General features: G+C 50.4%; 1 protein-coding gene across 1 annotated transcript; it reads left to right on the forward strand.

Annotated features, from left to right (window-relative positions):
* Positions 1 to 1,478: 1,478 nt before the first annotated feature.
* ATP8B (ATPase phospholipid transporting 8B) lies at positions 1,479 to 21,547 on the forward strand. Its single transcript, XM_003742727.2, has 32 exons — positions 1,479 to 1,801; positions 2,002 to 2,119; positions 13,100 to 13,158; positions 13,275 to 13,379; positions 13,500 to 13,652; positions 13,761 to 13,802; positions 13,934 to 14,135; positions 14,238 to 14,370; positions 14,498 to 14,682; positions 14,796 to 14,943; positions 15,091 to 15,346; positions 15,462 to 15,580; positions 15,681 to 15,804; positions 15,912 to 16,024; positions 16,135 to 16,246; positions 16,326 to 16,497; positions 16,622 to 16,726; positions 16,827 to 16,915; positions 17,031 to 17,116; positions 17,221 to 17,364; positions 17,481 to 17,611; positions 17,745 to 17,892; positions 17,988 to 18,063; positions 18,170 to 18,253; positions 18,352 to 18,426; positions 18,524 to 18,590; positions 18,688 to 18,770; positions 18,853 to 18,979; positions 20,738 to 20,843; positions 20,920 to 21,057; positions 21,198 to 21,285; positions 21,372 to 21,547. Exons 1-32 carry the CDS (start codon positions 1,679 to 1,681, stop codon positions 21,417 to 21,419), a joined length of 3,759 nt encoding a protein of 1,252 aa, XP_003742775.1. The 5' UTR covers positions 1,479 to 1,678; the 3' UTR covers positions 21,420 to 21,547.
* The last annotated feature ends 505 nt before the right edge of the window (positions 21,548 to 22,052 follow it).

The following is a 22,052-nucleotide window of genomic DNA, read 5'->3' on the forward strand; positions in this document are numbered from 1 at the left end:
CAGGATGTTCCTCGCCCTGAAATTCCCGTAGAAACGTTCATCGGGTAGGGACAGGTCGGAATTCCGTGAGTCTGAATACAAAAGTCGAATTCGTACCGAAAGCAAAGCTCCCAGAAGACAAAACAGAAGACTCGCCCTCGGAGCGGGAACGTTAGGACGATGACAAGTGGAAAACGTCTCGTAGCAGCGATACGAACGATGGCGGCGGCAGCCGGAGTCGAATCGAGACTCTTGAAGTGAAATCCCGCATTGTCATTGCTGAAAATGTTTGCGGCTCGCCTTGTCTGGATTCAATCGAGCGCAGATTCTCTCCGGTGCAGAGAATGATTCTGCGGTTCCAGCGTTTACTCTCCCCGAATGTATTTCCGCGTTCCTTCTACATGTTTCCATCAGAGCTGTCTACTCGACGCTGATCGCTAGCTTCGCAGACTCTGATTATGCACACTGTTGGGCGCAATCCGCGCTCACGTCCGCGCGGGCCGAGAGCGGGATAACTGGCACTTTTCGCGTCACCGTCCGCTGAAGCGACACCATCAGGTTATTCGGAAAAAAACGCATCCGATTCCCGGAGTCCAGAAAAATTTATCTTGTTCCTCGTTGAGAACGCCAGGACAGTCCAAGTCGTGAAGCTCGGCATGGAAACGCGGATCAGAATCCGAGTGGGTTCACGCTCCGGGTGCGAACGGAATCTCTGGCGTAACATTGCGTGTGACCGATTGAGGGGTCTCGTGGATCGTTTTGGGGTTAACTCGCTGAGGTAGCGAAGGCACAGTGAACGAACGCATCGGGAACCCAGATCACGTACTGCAGTTTCAAAAAGCGACCCATGAGTCACAGGCTTGACGTGCCACAGGTTGGTCTCATGCAACGGAAAAGCATGTTCGAATGTACGTGTGAAGGAGCATATCTCCGACGGCTCCCGAAGATCGCAGAGGCGATTTTCCGCTTCTCCCTGCCACAACAAAAGGAAGTAGTATACGCTAGTATCTGGATCCGGACATGCCCGTCGCGGCGCCGCCGCGAACGTCTGTTATTGATTCCGCTGTTTGGATACACCTCTGAGCGATCCCACGTAGAGAGATGACATCCGTTCAAAAATATATACCGAAGCTTGAATAATTGAGTCGTCCTATGGTGAGCCCGGCGGAAGTCGAGGATCCCCTTCGCGACCGCAGCGATCCGCTCCGTAAGGCTACGTAAACAGAAAGAAGATTTAGTAGGATTTTCGGAAAGATAAAAGCCGACCGAGTACTATGCGTCAACCTTGAAGGTGGCTCACAGCGACGGCCGTCTACCTAGAGCCTCGACGGCGATGGCAGCGGCAGCCACGGAATCGGCGACCACACCACGATCGCTACGAGCTCAACGACGACAATAGGATCAAGCAAGCCTTGCGAAACGTCATCTCACAACTTCTCTCTCACTTATTTGCAGGATGTTATTCCGGCAGGCCCAGGATTCCTAAGGCAACTACGACCGGCTCAGCAGACGTTTAGTGAGAGACTTTTAGTCAGATCGTACTAGCAGCAGCGAGGTGTCGCTCTCGTGAAAATTCCCCGGGACATTCCCAAGAGTCCTTGGAGACATCACGCCTCCGTGCCCTGACGATCACCTGGTTTCGCCGAGAAGGGTCCTCCAGGGCTATGATCCAAGCCCTCGAAATACATCGTTCACCTCAATGGTCTACGGGATTCCAAGACAGACCAGCCGGGATATTCCCAACGATCTTCAAAACGATTCGAACGGCGGTACCTCCAGCGGAGAGTCACAGGGAGTTTCGTATCACAAGAAAAGTCAGCAGGTACGTGGTCTGCTCAACAGTCATTTGAATTTCATTCGACATCCCTCGAATCCCTGTCACTCGGGAAAGTTTACGAGGCAAATCCACGTCAGGGAGAAGAAGTTTCTCGCTGCGGCGAACGGGATTGTACGGCTTGAGGGAGCGCTCGAGAGAGCTCTCAATCGCTCGTTGATCTGCGAATATGCAATTCTCTACCACAGGTGTCTACTTCGGTTCGACAAGCCGCCGGTGTTGACCTCGACGGGAAAACTTCGGCAAAGTCCTGGACGGAAAGACTTCAAACGGCCTTGGGATTGCGAGACAAGGAAATACCCCCGGGTGAGTTTCCAAAACGTCACAAAAATCAAGCTCGCATGAGTCCCATGAATCGATGGGTCAAACCGTCGCACTTCATCTCCTGCGCAGAAGCGGAACTCGGATTCCAATGAGCTCGTAAGTTTCGGGAATGCTTGAGATATTTTCCCAAAACTTCGCGATCGGAGTCCTTCGGATCCGAGCTTCCGCAACGTCGTAGGTTAGCACGAGATTCAGTTCCACCGGAACTGAACACTCTACAGCAAGGCTGCCTGGGAGCGCACACTGTGACAGCGTTCTATGGAAGAACTCGTTCCGCGATTACGTTGTCGCCGTCCGTGATGGATGATCGACGCGAATCGAGTTCCTTGTCTTCCGGAGAATCCCTCCACCAGAGCTGAATATTTCTGCAGCTATTCTCAATAGAGCAACTCCTCTCGAGACGTTCTTAGGGTTTAGAAATTTCTGCGATGCAAACCGTGAACGGCTCGTGTAGTCAGCACCCGACTCGCTCAGAAGCTATCACGGTGGAAGTTGACCAGCGGATATTTAGCTATAAAAATGATCTCAAGGCGGCCGAGTTGTTTTGCCTATTGTTTGCCGCGTAAGGAGGACCGTCCGTTCATTCTGTCGGAAAATACGGGCATCGATCCAGTTCTCAGGAATTCGTCAGCTCGAGCCACAGTCGCCGTCGCTGCGCGGACAACATCGTAAAGGTCACGCCGTATCGATCTTTTCGGCGGGTTGCTGAGCACTTTCGACTCATGGAGAAGGGGGTCAGCATGTTCAATCGAGTGGACTCCTCCACAACAGGGCACATATCTATTCCAGGATCCTTTGGGACGGTGGTCCTGTGATCCCTGATTTAGCGTATTCCCTCATATATTCCTAAGGACAATTGGTCGGTGACTGAAATCAGGTCCATGGTGGCCTGTGGACACACCACTCCGTCTCTCTTGCGCCGATGAAATTAACTCTCGTTGGCCGAAAAATCAAAGATCACTACCAGAGCCGAGTAGCACTTCTTCTTGCCGATGCCTAGAAACGAAGCACGAATGACCGCACGATCGACTGTCCGGTACGAACGAAGGGTCATACCTACCACAGGAATGCGTGCGTCCTCGATAAACGCATCGACGCACCCTTCGTATATTCCTCGTATACCCCTCGCGAGGCCTACCACCTCTCCGGAATGCCAGTACGGATCACTGCCTGCCACTGCGAAGACCACGGATCTCGAAGCGAGCGAGGATCCTTGCATGATGAAATATTTCCCGAATAATCAAGCTCAACGCAACCATCTACACAGACCGATTGAATCTCCGGTGGCCTCGCCAACTATGCCTCCCCACCTTGAGGTTCCCTCGGATTCGAACCACAATCAACTCATTCATGATATCATCGAGGATCGAGAGTCTAGGAACCGAAAGCCGGACATCAATTTCGAGAGAATGTCGTACCTGAGTCTAAAAACTACAACGACGGACGAGAGCTCCCGACGATCTTCGTTGCTCAGCGTCGTCAATGCCACAGCCAAGTTGTTCACGGGCAAGAAAGGTTAGAATCGATGCTCGCGTCTTCCGTATGAAGCAAGCGGATGAACTTCACGCCCTAGAGCAGCCCTAAGCTGGATGAGCTCGCATGCTGGCGAAGAGTGAGGTAAGGACCGGTCATCAATCTGAGGAATAAATGTGATATGGCGTCACCGTCGAGTCCACGCCGTCTTGACGCGTACTGACGTGTGACGAGCGCGGCGCTGGTCTACTCACCGAGCGTAGCAGCTATCGCAAGCCACGTCGGGAACCGTCTCCGGTGAGCCTGGATCTATCGACGACGCCGCCGACGTTCGGGTAGCCTCAAGTTATTCTAGGTCGCGCTCCTCCAACAACGTGCCTCGACTTGCATCGAATTAAAGTAATCCTTGTTCAAAATCATTCCGCTCGAACCGCTGCAGGCCTTCGAGTAGCCGAAGCCGATCGATTTAATTCTACGCCTCTGGGACGAGAAACTCGTCCTCGATCCCCATCACGCGTCGAAATCGAAACTAGTATCTGAGCCAGCATATATAAGTATCTCAAGCGTCTGAAACGACTCCGCATTCGTCTCCAGACTGATGAGGTATTTACCTAATAGGATATTTCCGCCCGGGAGTTTTAATAATTAAATATTGGTTGATCGAATGCTCCCCGGACTCCAATGAGCCCGGAGGCCAACCCCAAGATGATTGGTCCACCGGATCCAGCGAAGAGTCTGTGATTTTTTCGGTCTTGCGAAACATTTTCCATGGTCGAACTTGACACATGCCACTCTATACGGTGGTTGACATTGGAACAACGGGCGTTCTCTGGCCGCACCCAAGACACGCCGCGCCGCCCTACAGGTGGCACTGACGACTTTAATCTTGGGGTTCCATTACCTAATGGACAGCTAGCCAGCATTCAAACTTCAACACAAACCACGATCCGGAAGCTGTTCAGAAACCGAGTTCCCCCCGCGGGATTAGTCCACGAGCGGAAGGGGAATCGCGGTACATCGTTCACAGGCGTACAGTGAACGCTTCCCGAGAGCTGTCCCTTCACTCGGATCATCCGCTCGCTTACAGTCTCCCGAGCCTTCGGGCCAGTGCATCGTTCGAGGTGCGGACCTATCGGATCGGCGATAGGGACCGCTTGGGCGGGGCGCGGAGCACCAGAGGACCCGTGGACTGAAGACCAGTGAGATTCCGAATGTTGAGCCGAGCTTACCCGCGGGGAAGCGTGGAGACGAACCGTGAGGGTCGATGTATCTGTGGACTTCCTCGAATAGTTCCAGCTTCGGAGAATCGGTCCAGCTCCAGATGCTCGGATGTCGGAATGGCGGACCTCATTCTTGGAGACTTGCTGCGCGAGTTACGGGTCGCCATGAATGATGAAGCTGGATTCACCCTAATAGAGGGACGGGGTGAGATAACAATCGGATAATGTTTGGGCGAAGACAATGAAACCACCATTTCCGACTGTACAGAGACCGCCACGCGGCTTCTGTTAGTCTCCACCCAGCTCGTTATGGATAGCATTCGTCCTTGTAGAGGTTTTTGCCGCCGGAAGTCGAACAGGAAGCTCAGGGCGAGGTCCTCTCTCGTGTGGTCGGTGGGCTCGTCGGTCGCTCGTTCCTCTCGGCCGTCAAGTCCGTCTTCGGCCTGGTCTTCCTGCCCCGAACTCAGTCACCTCCGCGCGAAGTCTGGCCTACCAAGGACGAATAACGATTGTTAACTTCGAATGTCTTCTGGGCTTCTGATACCGATCCAAATAAGCGATGCTGAAGCCTCGGGTAGTCGCGTGACGGTAAGTCACGCTGCTCCTGGAATGGGAGGAGGGGTGGAGGAAACGAGTCTGCAAGCAGAAAGAGAATCAGGGACGAGGCTTGATCGTAGACAAGACGCTCAAGTTCCGCTCAGCTCCCGGACCATTCCAATCGCGACGATTTTTGTGTTCCGCTCCCGGTGACCTTAATTTTTGGAATCGAAAGGGCAGTCTCTCAACGCGAAAATTCCCTTCAAACAACGGGCTTTATCCGAAAGCTGCATATTCGACTCGACCAAGCGGGATATAGTCGAAGCTAGGAGGGGTTCTCACACTCTCGAGCGATACGCTCGAAACGTGTCGATCGCTGCTGGCTGTTTTGACAAACGTGGTTATCGTGACGCGATGCACTCTGTGCCTCGGCGCTAGAACCGCGGATTCGATCGAGCGAGCCTCGGCGACACTTTCTGACCGTCTCATTGTTTGTGTTCGCCATGATGCTATTATATAATATGTCGAGCAACCGTTTTACAGTCGGGTGTGGCTTCGGCACGGAACTCAGGAGCCATAAATTCCAGGAACGAGTTGAAGACGACGACCTTGTGCATTGTATTCTCACGAAATAGCGATCCGCAGCGATGCCGGAGTCGACTCGAGCTTGTACCATGTAATCTGTCCCAGCTAATAATAATATCGGGACTTGCACAGCAGCTGTTCGACTGTTCGGTCTCGGCTGTTGCAGCGCCTCCTGGACTGCCATTGTTTCAAATGACAGTTTACCGAACGGCCTTGGTCGGACAACGTTCGGCGTTTCTCTTGCCTGGTGCGTCGAACTGATTCTGTTTTTTTTCCTTTCGCGAATAAAAAAGACTCGGAACAATCGTTGAGGTCACATTCCAATGATTTCTCGAAATCTTTCGGCTTCGCTGTGACCGTTCCTACGCGGCCAGAGTCTCCTATGATTTTTATGCAGATTTTCTGCATGAATCACGCGGCTTGCTCGGAGAACCACCCGAGTCGGATTAGGTAAGCCTTCGATCGCTCATCTGACCAGGCGACCGAATTTCGTGCTTGATCGGGTCACTCAATAGCCTTGAAGGCTCATTACATGTACAATGGGGCGCGAGACGTATTCATCTTTCAAGCGTCCGTTATAAATGTGAAGATAGCAAGTTTCTTAATGAAATGGCGGTATCGATCGACTGCCGCGGTATAGGTGCTGGGCGCTTGCCGTAGCGGTGGCAAACATGTACATATCTGAATTTCATATTTGATCGATGAATTTCGTGCTCGGCCTGCTTTCTGGCCGTAATTCATTTCCGATCTCAGACTGAATTCCTCGGTGGGAATTCCTTTCATCTCATACGGCTGCTTCTACGACCCTTAGAGAACATGAGCATTCCTGCCTTTCTGTCGAGGAAATAATCAGCTCCCCATTTGTGCATATCAATGCGAACTCACAAGGGAGGTACCAGAACTGCCCCCTCGCGATTTCGACGAGATAGTGCGGGATTTGAAGGTCGACTCGAGTCTAGAAAAACGCCATATGTCCTTGCGGCAGGTGGGCCCTTTTGAACGAATAACTTCATTTTGGGTTTCCCATTGGAAATAGCCTATTTTCCACAGATTTTTTCTTAAAGCTGCCTCAAAACTCAAACCGCTGTCATGGAAGCTGGATGATGAGCTCGCTCAGAGCCGCGATAGGCCCCGCCGTTTGAATTCGGTGCCATTTTCGTCATTCACAGAGTTTGTTCACTCTGTGAGATTTCGCGATATCGAAAACCACGATTGTAGAGACTGTACAACCTTGTAGAAGCTTTATTCGCTTCCGACGAGGATTCAGTTCATGTGAGGAAGAAACTACAGCAATGATATGACACGAAAAAACATCGGGCGCACAGAACTTTCTCACAGTGAATACATCGAATGAATGGAGCCAATTTGCAATCTGGCGTGGAACAATCCTCGTAGAAAGTGAACAACATTTCTGACAGAGATGGGAACCCACTCGGGTACTTCGAAGCCTCCAAGTCGCCAACCGCACAGCCACATTGGCCGGAAGGCCGGGTGCTGGAACTGATTTAATATTAACGAATGCAACCGTAAAACGTCATGCCTCTGGTCGATTCTGAAGTTGAAGAGAAGGCAATGTTCAGTGAGTCTCTTGGCGGAGTCCTTCCATCGTCTAAAGCCAGACTGATCCGTATTAAATATCTCATCCGGATCGTATTTCCCGTGTATCTCATCGACGTGAGCCAAGATGAGAGCCAGTGCTTCGTTTTCGATCTCTTTCCGCTCTCTCTGATGCTTGTAGGTGATGAACTTGACGATCTTCCGCGTTGAGACTCGATTGGTAGCTTTCCATCTTGCTATCCAACTATGGGAGGCTGTGAATAGGGTCAATCTGAGATCCCTTGCTTTTTGCAAAGCCCACATCCTAATTGTGCGGTCGTGAACGATGCACCCATTCGCCCGTGCGGAGTCGAACATCTCCTTGCAGTATTTCGACACCTCGAGGGAGCGTCCTCGATCCTCGAGTTCCCATCTGCTCTTTGTACTCTCTGAAGCGTTTGACGTCAGATTTGTCGAGAAGCCTAGGTCGCGGCTCTAGGTCACACTTCTGAGCGAGCCCATTCATACAGCTTCCATGACAGCGGTTTGAGTTTTGAGGCAGCTTGTAGAGAAAATCTATGGAAAATAGGCTATTTTCAATAGAAAACCCAGAATGAAGGTGGTCGACTCATTCGGTCAAAAAGGCCCACCTGCCGCAAGGACATATGGCGTTTTTCTAGACTCGAGTCGACCTTCGAATCCCGCACTATCCCGTCGAAATCGCGAGGGGGCAGTTCTGGTACGTCCCTTGTCAGTGAGTCTCTCGAGCTTTGTGAACACGGTAGACCCCGCTCGTCAGTCACTCTCAGTGCGTCATGAGCGGCGATGCCGCGCGTGAATACAATTATTGCGATTGGATGCTGCGGGAATTCCCCTTTCATATTACTCGTGTACGGGGGAACGCAGAGCTTGTTCGAGTGGCTGAGCTGCAGATTCAGCTAATCCAGACGAACCTGATCGGCCAGACCTTGCCTCCAGACTCGCATTCAACTCCCTAGCTTCATCTTTTATCCTCATCGACAGGATCGAGGAACGACCCTCCGCCTCTCCCGATCTGCGGGAATGATCCAGAAGGATCCAGCTCAACACTAAGTGACGGCCCGACAACGCACCGAAATCTATTTCTCCCGTCAGCTTTTCCTCTGCTCTAAATATACCTCCACTGGCTGCGGCCCTACTCGACTATGGGCCACCAGGGACAAAGGCAGCCCTTTTCCGGAGATTATGACGAATGATCTACATGAGCTCCGCGAATACACAGCATCGAGCGTTTTCGCGATGAAAACCGATGTTGAGAGTCTGGTTCAGATTCACAGCTAGTTACGGGAGACCCAGAGATTTCTCCGGGAAAGAAAACGTAGGCATAGTTTAAGCCTCCGGAGGTAATCTCAATAGGGCGCGAGAGCGTATTTTCGCGGGGGGATGACGGGGGAAATTCGGAACCTCGACGGAAAAATACAAGTCGTGCTTGAGCTGCCGCTGAGATTCGCGTAATTCTGAAATAACCATTCGAGACGCTGCAACCCTCTTCCGCATATCTAGCCGTTCCGCGGAACTTCCCCGACTGTTGAGTACGGAGCGAGCGAGTGCAGAACTTGCCTATATGCGCGAACGAAGAGATGTTATCGCCTCATGGAGACGAGATGGGATTTACGTTCATTGAATGAGAGGCTCGTGAGTTCCTTGTAGGGAAGGGAATCGAGACCCATGGAGAAAGAGAGGGCTACGTGAGGGTAAAACGTGTTCGAGCAAGGGTTTTTAGGCACATTCATGCGGGGTAGTTGCGACAAGGAAAACCTTGTTGTTGGCGAAACGACCGCGCGAACATCGGTCTTCGAGCTGGAGGAAAATCTCAATACTCCAAACGGTCAACTTCGCTCTCGGCAATGTTATTCACTAGATGGGTATCGTCCCTCGAGACTAGGAAAATACATCGCCCGGAGACGACCGGCTCTCCCGACCTTGCGGCACTACTTCACTGTTCGCGGCGGCTACGTAGCGTGATTTGTCCTTCGGACGACGCCCTGTTCACGAACGAACAGGCCCAACCCAAGGCCCTTCCTCAACCGGTCCACACCCCCCGACTGATCAGAGTTAGGCAAACGGCGACCTGCATCAGCTGAGAAGACATGTGATTCTCGGTTCGTGCGCTGCTTGTGAGCCTTGCTTTCTCTTCAAGAAAAGTGGACCACGTCTTCGAACGACTCTTCAGTTGAGAGAGACTTCGGGGAAGGAACCACGAGTGGAGTTGGGTACCCCGTGGGGTGCCCGCTCTAGCTTCGCGTTGCCATCTTTCGAATTTTCCTCAGGCGCCCCCCTGACTTTCTTCGCTTCGCCGCGTTTGTTGCTGCTGTTCTCCCCGTTCCTCTTCCGCCGGCTTTTCGAAGAATACGACAACGACTGCGACAACGATCACCCAATTCGGCGACCGATCGCCCAGCTTAGAAGTAGAAACGCAACGCTTCGTCGAAGCTTCGGAGGCGTACTGACCCTCGAATAGCAGACGAGGGAATCCGACTGGTCTCTTTTGTCAAATGCTCCGTTGGTGTGGATTCCCGAAGAAAACCGGATCATGTGGACGTGACCTCCGTGGAAACAAGCCAAATGTGTACAGAATCTTCCGGGACGTGAGCGAGTGGACGCCATCCGCTTGCGATGAGCCCCCGCTGCGTGTGATTCGATCCTACCTCGGAAAGCCCCTACCGACGCCGCTTCATCTTGAGCTCGAGCCCGGCTCAAAATGCTCATGTCTCTGAGTCAGAGAGACTCTCCAGGCGAGCGGCGAAGATCGCCCCGTTCAAGGGAGCACCGACGATCTCCGAGAGAATCCACAGATCGCCGGGGGAGCCGAGGCAGTAGAGGCTCTCCCCAGGACCCCGAGGAATGGAACCCTAGGGAGCGTCATCATCGAAGATCGAATCCATCGGATCCCGCCGTCAGAGGAAGCCATCATAGACGGTCCGCAGATAGGAGCTCAGCTGCTCGTCGGAGCAATCCCCGGGCGCAAATCGCCCCGCATAGGAATCGAGTCGCTGATTCATCACAAGAACCGAAAAAATCCATAGCGAGTGGAGCCTCGAATGGGTTTGAAAGAGTACGGAGATTTTCGCAGGCCATCATCCACGGTTTTCGTAAGTACGCCGGGAAGGGAGTTATCTAGAATCTTGACGAGCGAATCTCAGCTACCTCCGAGCTTCGAGCGCCTGGACCTCCGAAATACCCGGAATTCACCGAATTTCGAGATGATTTTCCGAAACTCACGCTCAAACTGGCCGTGCAGCTTCATCGTTGCTCCTTCTCGGGGCTTCTGACCTCTGCTCTCCAGGCTTGGAGACGTCACCTGGGAGCTTTGACCTCGGCTTTGAGGAAGGGGGCTTCCCGATCGACTCTGGGGTCAGACGTATACGAGCGACTCGGACCCCTTCATTCAGACTTTCTCGTCTACGGGATACATGGTGGTCTCCCTGGGGTTAACCTTGGTCCTAAACAATGTCCACAAGAAGTTCCCCGCAAAATTACTCTATGAAGTATTGTCGACGTGTCTGACAGATGAACACCATGCATACGACGGCGGTGCCTTTGGAGAAGCGAATACTTCCTGAGGAGGTGGAAAAATAAGCGGTTCGACCTCCATGTCACTGTTTTTCCTTGAGGACAGGGCAGAAAGCCCGACCGACCCGAGCTTCCTCCGGCTTTTCGTGTTGACAGGCTCCCATCGTAGTGAGCTGGTCGCAGAGCCACCATAAGAAAACGAATCTTGGCAGGGGGAAACGAAATCTTCCGCTCTGGCTCTCCCCAGTACCGAGAACTGTTGGAATTCAGAGAACCGCAATAGGTGAATACCTTCATATCCTCATCGCGGAATCGTATCCTCTCTCGGGAAGGTCAATCCTTTTGGGTATTTCTGCTCAAGATGTATGATATAGCCGAATCAACGCGGAAGGAGGCTCGAGGATGTTTTCAATGTTTGTCGGCCAGGCATGAGAGGGTAGCGGGCAACAGATCGGAAGAGATTGTTCAGCTCGCTGAGTGCTACGAAGTTTGTTTTTTGACATCGCGGCATAACCAAAAGGAGGGAAGGATAGCATTCAAGCCCGCCTTCGGGCGGAAGTTCTGCTGCCTCCTCTCTGGATGGTATGACCTTCAAAACATCGATCGTCGAGAATGCATTTCGTTCCCTAGTCTGTCCTCGCCATGTATTCCTTCGGGACGAATCGTTGGCTCCCCCGGTGGCTGGCAACGCATATTTCTGAGGTAGTATGTACATGATTGTTTTCAATCGATGAGTTCATATTATTATCATGATCCCGAATCATCATTACCTTGTCACTCGAACGACGGAGGGATGAAGAACGCATCAGCGCAGAGCCTGTTTCCTCTCGAGAGCAAAAATCTCTTCTATGGTCCGAGGTCGTTCGGGTCCTGACCTCACCCACGTAATCCTTGACGACCTCGGTGTTAGCGGGTGACCCAGTTAGGGTCTCGCAATCCACGGAAGCCCATCCGTTGAATTCGAGACTCCCGGGCTCGATTCTGCCTCACGTCTCGATTGTGATATACCTGCTCGACATGAGGTTCTTACGCGTACTCCGAAGGCAGCTAGATCAGAAATGAAAAGAATCCCACTGCCGCCAGAGAAAGCAGCGAGCATATAACACCTTCCTCTGATCGGGGCGATTGATCATTGACCCACTTTTGATGGAAATTTCGCTCTGAGCCATCTCGTCGGCTGAAAATTCCCGCTCAAAACCAATCATCTCGGGTGGCTCAATGATGACGACGGTCTAAATGGAGATCAGAGTCGAGCGATCTCGGTCGGTGATGTATTGATGAGTGAACGTAGACGAGGTTCATAATTATTGTATCTCGATGCTGTGAATCCGTCTACGCAGATTATATGTGCCACTATGCTAGTTAGAAGGAGGTGGCTTTACTGTGCCGCGCTGTCTGGGTCGTAGGAGATGAATTTTCGTGGAGCACGACGTTTGACCCAGTTCCGTGGGGAGGTGGGCTCTTGGCGAGCCGCTCGCTTGGCTGAATCTTTGATCTCAAGCTGAAGACTCGCTCCGATGTGAGGTAAGGCTGGCAGTAACGACCTCACACCGCTCCTCCCACTCATCGGTCGAGACAACAGCGTGATAATGCTGTCGTTGTGCTCAGGGGTCGTCTAGCGGCGTCTCGTAACACATATAAGGAACTTTTTCGGCAAACCCAGCTCTAAGCTTCCTCGATTTTCTGATCTCAAAAACCGACACAAGGGGTGCTCATGGACGGTTTGATCCGCTCTGACGTACAGGTCACGAAACCGCTCTTCAGCCCAAAATCTTGAACTCTTGTTGAATTATATAAATGCAGTGGCGGATCCAGACAGAACTACTGGGCGGATCGATATGAGAGCCCTCCCCCTCTACGATAGCCTCTTCTAGGATTAAATATGCCGCGGCATTCCCAACAATGGCCTCTTTTACGATTATATATAACGTGGCATTCCCGATCAACCTCAAGGAGATTGGGCGGTTAGATTTATTACCGAATCGTGATGGCCGACGTACTTCACATGTTCAAGTCCATGTTGGAGTGAATCGCAATGAGCTGATCGGATTTTTTTCAGAAACCCAAAGACGGATTCGAGCTAATAATCCTGACTTCAATGCCCAATTCAACTATGCGGTGAGCTTTTCCATTCAGGCCTTCCATTATTCGAGCATAGGTCATTCGCTCGAGCCAGCGAAGGTCTGCAGAATCTGCGCGCAGAGAGTCTGAATCTGCTCTTGCTCGTTTTCCAGAACAACTATATCAAAACTTCGAAGTATACAGTGTTGACGTTTGTCCCGAGAAATCTTTTCGAACAGTTCCAGAGACTTGCCAACTTCTACTTTTTGTGCCTCCTCGTAAGTGCTCGATTCGACAAAAATACTATTTTCCCCTGGCGCGAGAGTCTCTCAGAGGCTTGATTCCAAATTGAGTCACAGTCGTTGATTTTCCTCGGAACATTCGACTTGCGCCCCCAGGTCCTGCAGCTCATCCCGCAGATATCCTCATTAACTCCAGTAACCACCGCCGTGCCGCTTATCGTCGTATTGACATTGACGGCGGCCAAAGATGCAGTGGACGATATTCAGCGGCATCGGAGTGATAATTCGGTTAACAACCGACTTTCAAAGGTACCGTGCTCCTATCCAAAAGGCACCGAGTACCTGCACAGATGGCTTTAGGAGTACCCGACCCAGTTCTCAACGACTCGCCTCAGTATTAACGAATATTTCGCTCAGGTTCTCCGAGGAAGCACGGTGGTGGAAGAGCGGTGGCATAAGGTAAGTGGGAAACTCGATTCCGCGATCGCAGAGGATTCCTCGCCCGTGCCTTGATCATTCCGAGCCTGGAGGGATCGGATACCTTAATTTTATAACAAGGATCTAGCCTTCAATCGTTTCGCTGTCGACAGGTACAAGTGGGCGACCTGATCTTCATGGAAAACGACCAATTCGTTGCCGCCGACCTATTGCTACTTTCATCCTCAGAACCAAATGGCTTGTGCTATATAGAAACCGCTGAGTTAGATGGAGAGACGAACCTTAAATGCCGGCAAGCGATTCCCGACACCGCCGAGATGGGCAACGACACGCAGCTCCTATCGAAATTCAATGGTAGGAATTCGAGACATATCTCTGTGTTAGAGTTCCACATCTCTTTCAAAATGTGGAGCGCTGCCGACAGCCTCCGGAATCCGAATTTTTGACGTCTTCCAGGCGAGATCGTGTGCGAATTGCCCAACAATAACCTGAACAAGTTCGAAGGAACCCTCAATTGGAAAAATCAAACTCATCCTATCGACAACGACAAGATCCTCTTGCGAGGATGTGTGCTCAGGAACACTCATTGGTGCGTCTTTGTCCTTGGCATTCCCGGGGTCGAATCTATCGATTGGTCGGATGCACGCGGTCGCGGGAAGAATTCCTCGCGTTGAAAACGTCCACAACTCATGACGGATTTGTCAAATCTGTTACAGGTGCTACGGGATGGTGATTTTTGCCGGACGCGATACTAAGCTAATGCAGAACAGCGGCAAAACAATCTTCAAGCGAACTTCGCTCGACAGACTCCTGAATGTCCTTATATTGGGAATTGTGTTTTTCCTCTTTAGTATCTGTACCTTCTGTTCCGTCGCATGCTCCGTATGGGAAACAGTAACAGGTGTGTTGATCGCCACGGAGAAGCAGATCCGAATCGACATCGACCCTTGTCACATTGCTATCAGTACACTATTGGTCCAGCTCTCTCACAACAGAAATTAATTTTCTCTCCAGGACAATACTTCCGTGATTTCTTGCCGTGGGACGCCTCGATCATTACGACCGATAATCCGGCAGGGGGAGCAGCTCTTATATCGCTGCTCGTTTTTTTCTCCTATACTATTGTGCTCAATACTGTTGTACCCATATCGCTATATGTCAGGTTGGTGTATTCATGAAGGAATCGTGCATTCCCTCGCAAAGATTTCTCCCTAATTCCCTCGACGTCATCGGCGGTTCCTCGCTTCCTGGGGTGGCCCCGATTCATGACCAGAGAATAGAGTGGAAAAATAAAATTCCCGTCTTTCAGTGTTGAAGTCATCCGCTTCTGGCATTCCTTATGGATCAACTGGGACGAGAAAATGTACTACGCGCCGAAAGACCAGGCTGCCAGAGCTCGAACGACAACGTTGAACGAAGAGCTAGGCCAAATCGAGTATATTTTCAGTGATAAGACCGGGACATTAACGCAAAACATAATGACATTCAACAAAGCCTCCATCGATGGCAAACTCTATGGAGAAGTTTTGGACAGCAAGACCGGTGAACCGATTGAAGTTACGGAGGTACGGGTTTCGACTCTGTACTTTGGCGGAATGAATCCGATCCCAAGTCTACATACGTCATCGGCGTGGTCGTCTCAGCCCTGAAAATTATGATTCTCCATATTCTTCCTTGCAGGATATGGTTCCCGTGGATTTCAGTGCAAATGTTGACTACGAGCCAAAGTTCAGATTTTACGACAAAACTCTGTTACAAGACGTTAAGAGTGGGGAGCCACACGTTGAGAACTATTTCCGGTGGGCCGGCTTACCGAAACGTTCAACGATCATGCATTCATATTATGTTCCGTATGCCTCGACTAGGATAACTCATTCACGAGTAACCCTTATTTTGCAGTCTTCTGGCACTGTGCCATACTGTGATGTCTGAGATCAAAGACGGCGTTCTCGAATATCAGGCGCAATCGCCTGACGAAGAAGCATTGACCTCAGCAGCCAGAAACTTCGGTTTCGTTTTCAAAGTGAGTCGATGCGTTGCTTTCCTTGTACGAGAGCCGAACAACGAACGTAATCTTTGGATTCGACTCCGATCGTGAAGCGCCTCCTTGAAATTCTCCCATAATTCCAGAACCGAACGCCAAAAAGCATAACGATCAGCGTTTGGGGCAAAGAAGAAGTCTATGAATTGTTAGCTATTCTCGATTTTAACAACGTTAGAAAACGAATGTCGGTTATTGTGAGGTAAGATTCTTCTGGCGTTTTGCAAATTACGGATTTCAATGCATTCTCTCGAAAGCTGCAAGGCTCTATACATTGCAACGGGAGAGATTCCGAAGAGCTTACTTCCATAGGAGTCCCGACGGGCGACTGAAGCTCTACTGCAAAGGAGCGGATTCCGTTGTTTTCGAGCGACTTTCGGAAGCGTGCAAGGATCTTCAAGAGCAGACCATGGAACATCTAAACGTATGTTCCCGTCACACTATCAGGGTTTGAAATCCCTGTGGAGGGCTCAGCAATAATCCCCTCATGAATACCCCCACAGAAATTCGCGGGAGAAGGATTGCGGACCCTCTGTCTGGCCTACAAAGATATCGACGAATCATATTTCGAACAGTGGTCGGACAAGCACCACAAGGCCTCGATCACTTTGGACAACAGAGAAGAAGCTGTCGACGCTGTGAATGAAGAAATTGAACGCGATCTCATACTCATAGGTGAGTCCGGAGTTTCGGACCCTGCAGAAGCGCTGAGAATTCTCCCTCTGCCTCTCAGATCAATGATTCCCCGAGGAGAGCTTGTTGCTCACTTACAGATTTTTTTACAATGAATGCTTCATAGGCGCAACAGCGATCGAAGACAAACTCCAGGACGGGGTGCCGCAAGCAATCGCGAATTTAGCGGCTGCCGGGATCAAATTATGGGTTCTGACGGGAGACAAACAAGGTACAGCGGACAAATCCCGAAAACTGAGAAGGTTGACGCGAAGTCGCGCTCCTCCGGTTTGAAGGACTCCAATTCACTACTTTTTCCATAATGTTTTCAGAGACAGCAATAAATATCGGATACTCATGCCAGTTGTTGACGGACGAGATGGTCGATATATTTATCGTGGACGGCTCCGAAAAAGATGAGGTCATTTTCCATGCGGAATATTGTGACACTGTATCGATCTCGAAGACGGGATCGTCGAGCTCATGATCAGTGAAATCTCTCGCTGATCAGCGAGCTAAACGATCCTCTTCTCTAGGTGTGGAAGCAACTACGCACTTTCCGGGAAAACATAGCATCGGTCGTTTCACAAAGCGCTGCGGGGGGAGACTTATCGATCGTTAGGTGAGTTTACCCATAGTCCGAGGAGGCTCCAAGGAGATGTCTGGGTGACATTCGAAGCGGAGCTCAAAATCTAGCACGAGCTCTGATCGGAATTCGCCTTCAAGGTTCCACGATGACGATGGAACTGGCGGGGGGGAATGGGATTTCTCTGATTCCTTCGGAGGATTTGCACTCATAGTGAACGGCCATTCATTGGTTCACGCGCTGGATCAAGATCTCGAACTCCTGTTCCTCGAAGTCGCATCGAGGTGAGTCGAATCGAATAAGATCGTTCGGCGGCGATCCGAGCTACCCCACCGCAGCTCGGCCGAACGTATTGTTTCATTCTCGATGAGCGCCATAACGATTCAAATATTTCATGTAGGTGCAAGGCCGTCGTGTGCTGTCGGGTCACACCGTTACAAAAAGCCCTAGTCGTGGATCTTGTGAAAAAACACAAGAAAGCGGTCACATTGGCCATTGGGGACGGCGCGAACGATGTTTCCATGATAAAGAGTGAGTTTTGCAGAATGCCTGCGAGATCAGGTCCCGGGTACGGGCCGGGAACCTCCGTGACCGGTGACCTCGCATCGGAATAAGCGTGTACATGATTTCACGAAGAATAACTTCGCCTAATTTTCTCTCCTAGTGGCCCATATAGGTGTGGGAATTTCAGGGCAAGAGGGTATGCAGGCTGTGTTAGCCTCGGATTTCTCAATCGCGCAGTTTCGTTTCCTCGAAAGATTACTCCTCGTCCACGGACGTTGGTCTTACCTACGAATGTGCAGATTTCTTCGGTAATTGGTCGTGTCTGAAAAATGGAGAGAATCCGCACGATTTCTCGGACTTTCAGAAGTCAAGATATAATCGAGCTCGATGTCTCCCCTTTCAGATATTTTTTCTACAAAAATTTTGCATTCACTCTCTGCCATTTCTGGTTTGCCTTCTTCTGTGGGTTTTCCGCGCAGGCAAGTCCCCGAATGGAATTCAGGCATTTCTCCTCCCATGAAAAAAATAGTCAGCGGATATCTCCACGAATTCGAGCTAATCAAGAGCGAATTTCTATACTTTCAGACCCTGTACGATCCCGTTTTCATATCGTTTTATAACGTGTTTTATACATCACTACCTGTATTGGCTCTTGGAGTATTCGACCAAGTGAGTATGACATGGGATCACTACGACAGGGAGCGAGTGTGCCGAGACTTGGCGTGCGAGATTCAGACGTGCAAATTCGGATTCCATACCCTTTGCAGGACGTCAATGACTACCACTCAATACGATATCCGAAACTTTATACACCCGGGCACTTGAACCTGTTGTTCAATAAGGTGAGTCTATCTGTAGGGCATTACCGAGAGACGCTCCAAAGTCGGATATGAGAAGAATTCTCTCGTGCTAAACGACTAGACGATTGTCTGATTCCAGGTGGAATTTCTGAAGAGCGTGGCTCACGGAGTCGTCACATCATTTGTACTATTCTTCATACCATACGGTAAATCCACAAATCAATCTGAGAGAGAGCTCTCGATAGCGGTTAGATCACTCAGGGAATGAAGCTCCCTCTGACGCGATTCGCGTGCGGATTACAGGAGCTTTTAACAACAGCATCGCCGAGAACGGCGAGAACCTCGATGGCCACCAATTATTTGGAACCGTCGTCTCGACGATCTTGGTAAGCTTCCGTAGTTTCCTGCCGAGAATCAATACCATTTGGCAGTGGCATCGGTGTTAATCTCCTCTAATCTACCCTTCAGGTGATCATTGTCAACTGCCAGATCGCCATCGACACAACGTATTGGACGTTGTTCAACCACATCTGCATTTGGGGATCTGTAGCGTTCTATTTTGCTATGACCCTACTGATAAACTCCGACTTTATAGGTAAGTTTTTCTATAAGCTGCTGCGACAAGTTTCGTCGGCGGCCCCAGGAAGAATGCTCCCAGCTGGACTCTCGGTGCCTACGCTGGTCTATCGAACTCTCTTCTTGCTTCAGTCTTCTGGCTCCCTTTTCTGTCGAACTCTTTTTCAAAGATAAGACTCAATTTCGCTCCGAGCGTTGCGAGTGGTATCGTCATTGTTGTTTCTCGCTGTCATCAATGCTTTTCGTGATAGACGAGAATACTTTGACTATCTGGTAGCGATGGAGCCCAACAGAATTTTTATAGTTTGCATTTTGCCGAAATGTGCATTTTGTGAATCGTCCGACAGCATTGCATTTTTGAGGAGCTTCGTGGCGTATTTTTGATAGGCATGCTAGGCTTGATCATATCTTTTCGAGGAGGGATGTGAGGTATCATACTCGATCAGCTCATGCAGATGTTCTGAGCAAGGATATCGTATATCTTTCGTCGATTGCGCTCGGATATTCTCTAACTTATTGAGTGAGCCTTGCTCTTTTCCTTGAAATACTTGAGAGAATTTATTCGGCCCGCATCTTAAACGGTGGTATCTTTAATCAGCAACGCTTCTGGAAGAACGAATTACCGGTAAGCCGGAGTTGAACACGGTGGTGTTCTGGAACGAATGCTGCATCCAACCACGTCCGACTGTTCTCGGAAGATCTTCCTGCGTCGCGGAGAATTCTTTCACCGAATTGCGGTTGTCTCGACCATTCACTGTGTAGCTCGAACGAATGTTTTAATTATCCCAAATCGATCCCACCCAAGTTCCAACCGTGAACTCGGGTCCGCGGCGCAGAGCATGTGATATAGCGTTCACATCATTCTCCGCGGCACATTGACCAGGTCTCATGTCGACTTCCTTCTTCCCCACGAAAGGCATGATTCCTTGGTGGCACGATACTGTCAGCGGATGTTGCTTGCAAAGAGATCGTTTAGCAAGAGGAAGGTACACGCCTAACCGAATTCCGCACCACATACGGGCGAGTGATTTTCATCTGAGGCATCACTGGCATAATTCCTCGCCTGCTGAGTTGCATGAAAGCACCGTATACGGAGAAACTCCCTTATAAATTATAACGGACCTCATGATCATGGACCAATTATTGCTCGGGCCCGGCCGAGCCTTCGGGGTTTCAATTGAGTCGCTTATATAGGACACAGTAACGGGCACTCGGATATAAGGGACGCAATCCCCGGTCCCGCCCCTATCTCGTTCCAGAGCGTCTCTGCCGAGGCATGCGATCCGCTGTAGAGAAGCGGGGGATGTCAGGGCTGCCATCCTCATGATTGGCAAATACTTCAATCGGCATCCGAATGAATAGCTGGATGGTAGATAATGCAGAGGTCTCAACTTGTGGTTTTCAAGATCGGTGTTGTTCAAGCTTTTTGCCGAACCCCTCAGAAGAGATTCGGAGAAAGAAAGCTGACAAGGGGCCCCATTCCGTACTTGTGCGAGATGCAGGATTTCGAAACTCTTTCCGCCGAATGGCGCGAACCCTGAAATTCAAAGCCCCTCTGGCCTTCTCATGATGAGCGAACTCTGGGGATTGAGGAACACCGAGCTGGAAAAATATGGAAATGAGTCCTCCACAAGCAAAATGGAATCACGAGAGCACTACTTAATTTGGCAATCGTTTCTTCCTGTCACGGGGAGAATCGATCTCTTTTCTCCTCTATGAGACGTCTCTTCCACAAGGAGATTACGGAAATATTCAATACTGCTCTCACATGTGACAGGTAACGCGTATATGGCATCTCTTCGCGTAACACTGCGCACGCCACAGTTCTGGTTTGTGGCTGCGCTCACAGTCACCATTCTGATGCTGCCTGTTGTTGCATTCCGGTAAGGACGGCTCCCCCAATGGAATATAGGGCTCATCTCAAACAAGTCACAGTCTCTCACATAATCTATGCTCCAGGTTCTTCTACGTGGACGTCTTTCCCACGCTCAGTGATCGAGTGCGTCTCAAACAGCGTCTCCAGAGAATCAAATCACGACCCTCGGAGCCTCACATGACGACCGCACGGAGCCTCCGTCGATCACGACGTTCTATAAGGCACGTAACCATGTAGCACGAAGTATAGGCATCGATCCACGCGATCGATGCCGTCGAGCCTGCTCGGAGCAGAGGATATCCGCCGATGGATACCGTCGAGAAAACTATCTGATCACGGACAATCTGTCTGCCTCTTCTAGGTCGGGGTACGCATTCGCACATCAAGAGGGCTTCGGACGCCTTATAATGAGTGGCAAAATTATGAAGAAAAGTGCGACATCGGCTCATGTGAGTTTCGAGAGTTTTGAAGGGGGGGGGATCAGATGAATCTGATGAATAAACAATCCTCTAACTCCGTGTCCAATCTCTCACAGATGCACCATCACATTTCTACACATCTGCCGAATCAGACAGCTGAATAGAAAAAGTGAAAGTCTGAAAATTGGTCCTGCCAATTTTTGTATTGTGTCAGATGTCGTCGTCAAATGTGAGGGTTCCTTGGAGCTCCCGACGAAAGGAAAATAACACTTGTGGTACTCGAGAAGCACAACCGATCGATTGCTCGATAATTCGTTCAAAAATCATCCCATCGACAAATCACGTCCGATTTCTCCCCTGGCTTAATTGGGTCTCGCTGTCCAAATGAGTTAGGCTGATTAATTAGCCGACATAGTATATTCGGTAGAGAAATCGAAACGAGGAAATGGACGCAGAAGATTCCGAGTCGATCCTACACCCTGATCGTCGGTCTGTTCGGCGCATCCATTGATGTACCCCAATCGAGTTCAAGTCTTAGATCGGTTCCGGAGAAGTCTTTTCGGAAGGACGCTTGAGTCGTGGCATTATTTCTCAGGTCTGTGAAGAGATTCTGATGATGTAAATAACATATACATGTTATTTCTCGGTGTATGCATTTCGGTATTTGAGGTGACGACAAACCAAATTAGCTCTGGAGGCAGGAATTCTGATCATAGCCTATATGCAGTTCTAGCCTCAGTCCCTTTGAACAATCAATGCTATGGCTGAATGGGGGATGTTGAGGAGAATCTCTTATT

Source organism: Galendromus occidentalis, unplaced genomic scaffold, assembly GCF_000255335.2.
Source record: "Galendromus occidentalis unplaced genomic scaffold, Mocc_1.1 scf7180000077430, whole genome shotgun sequence".
Classification (NCBI taxonomy): domain Eukaryota; kingdom Metazoa; phylum Arthropoda; class Arachnida; order Mesostigmata; family Phytoseiidae; genus Galendromus; species Galendromus occidentalis.

Excerpts from the sequence above, each read along its gene's own strand:
- ATP8B (XM_003742727.2), top strand. The coding sequence starts at position 1,679 with ATGGTCTACGGGATTCCAAGACAGACCAGCCGGGATATTCCCAACGAT. Across the intron at positions 14,136-14,237 it reads GCTCCTATCGAAATTCAATG|GCGAGATCGTGTGCGAATTG; the intron begins GTAGGAATTCGA and ends GACGTCTTCCAG. Across the intron at positions 18,771-18,852 it reads CCGTCGTCTCGACGATCTTG|GTGATCATTGTCAACTGCCA; the intron begins GTAAGCTTCCGT and ends TCTACCCTTCAG.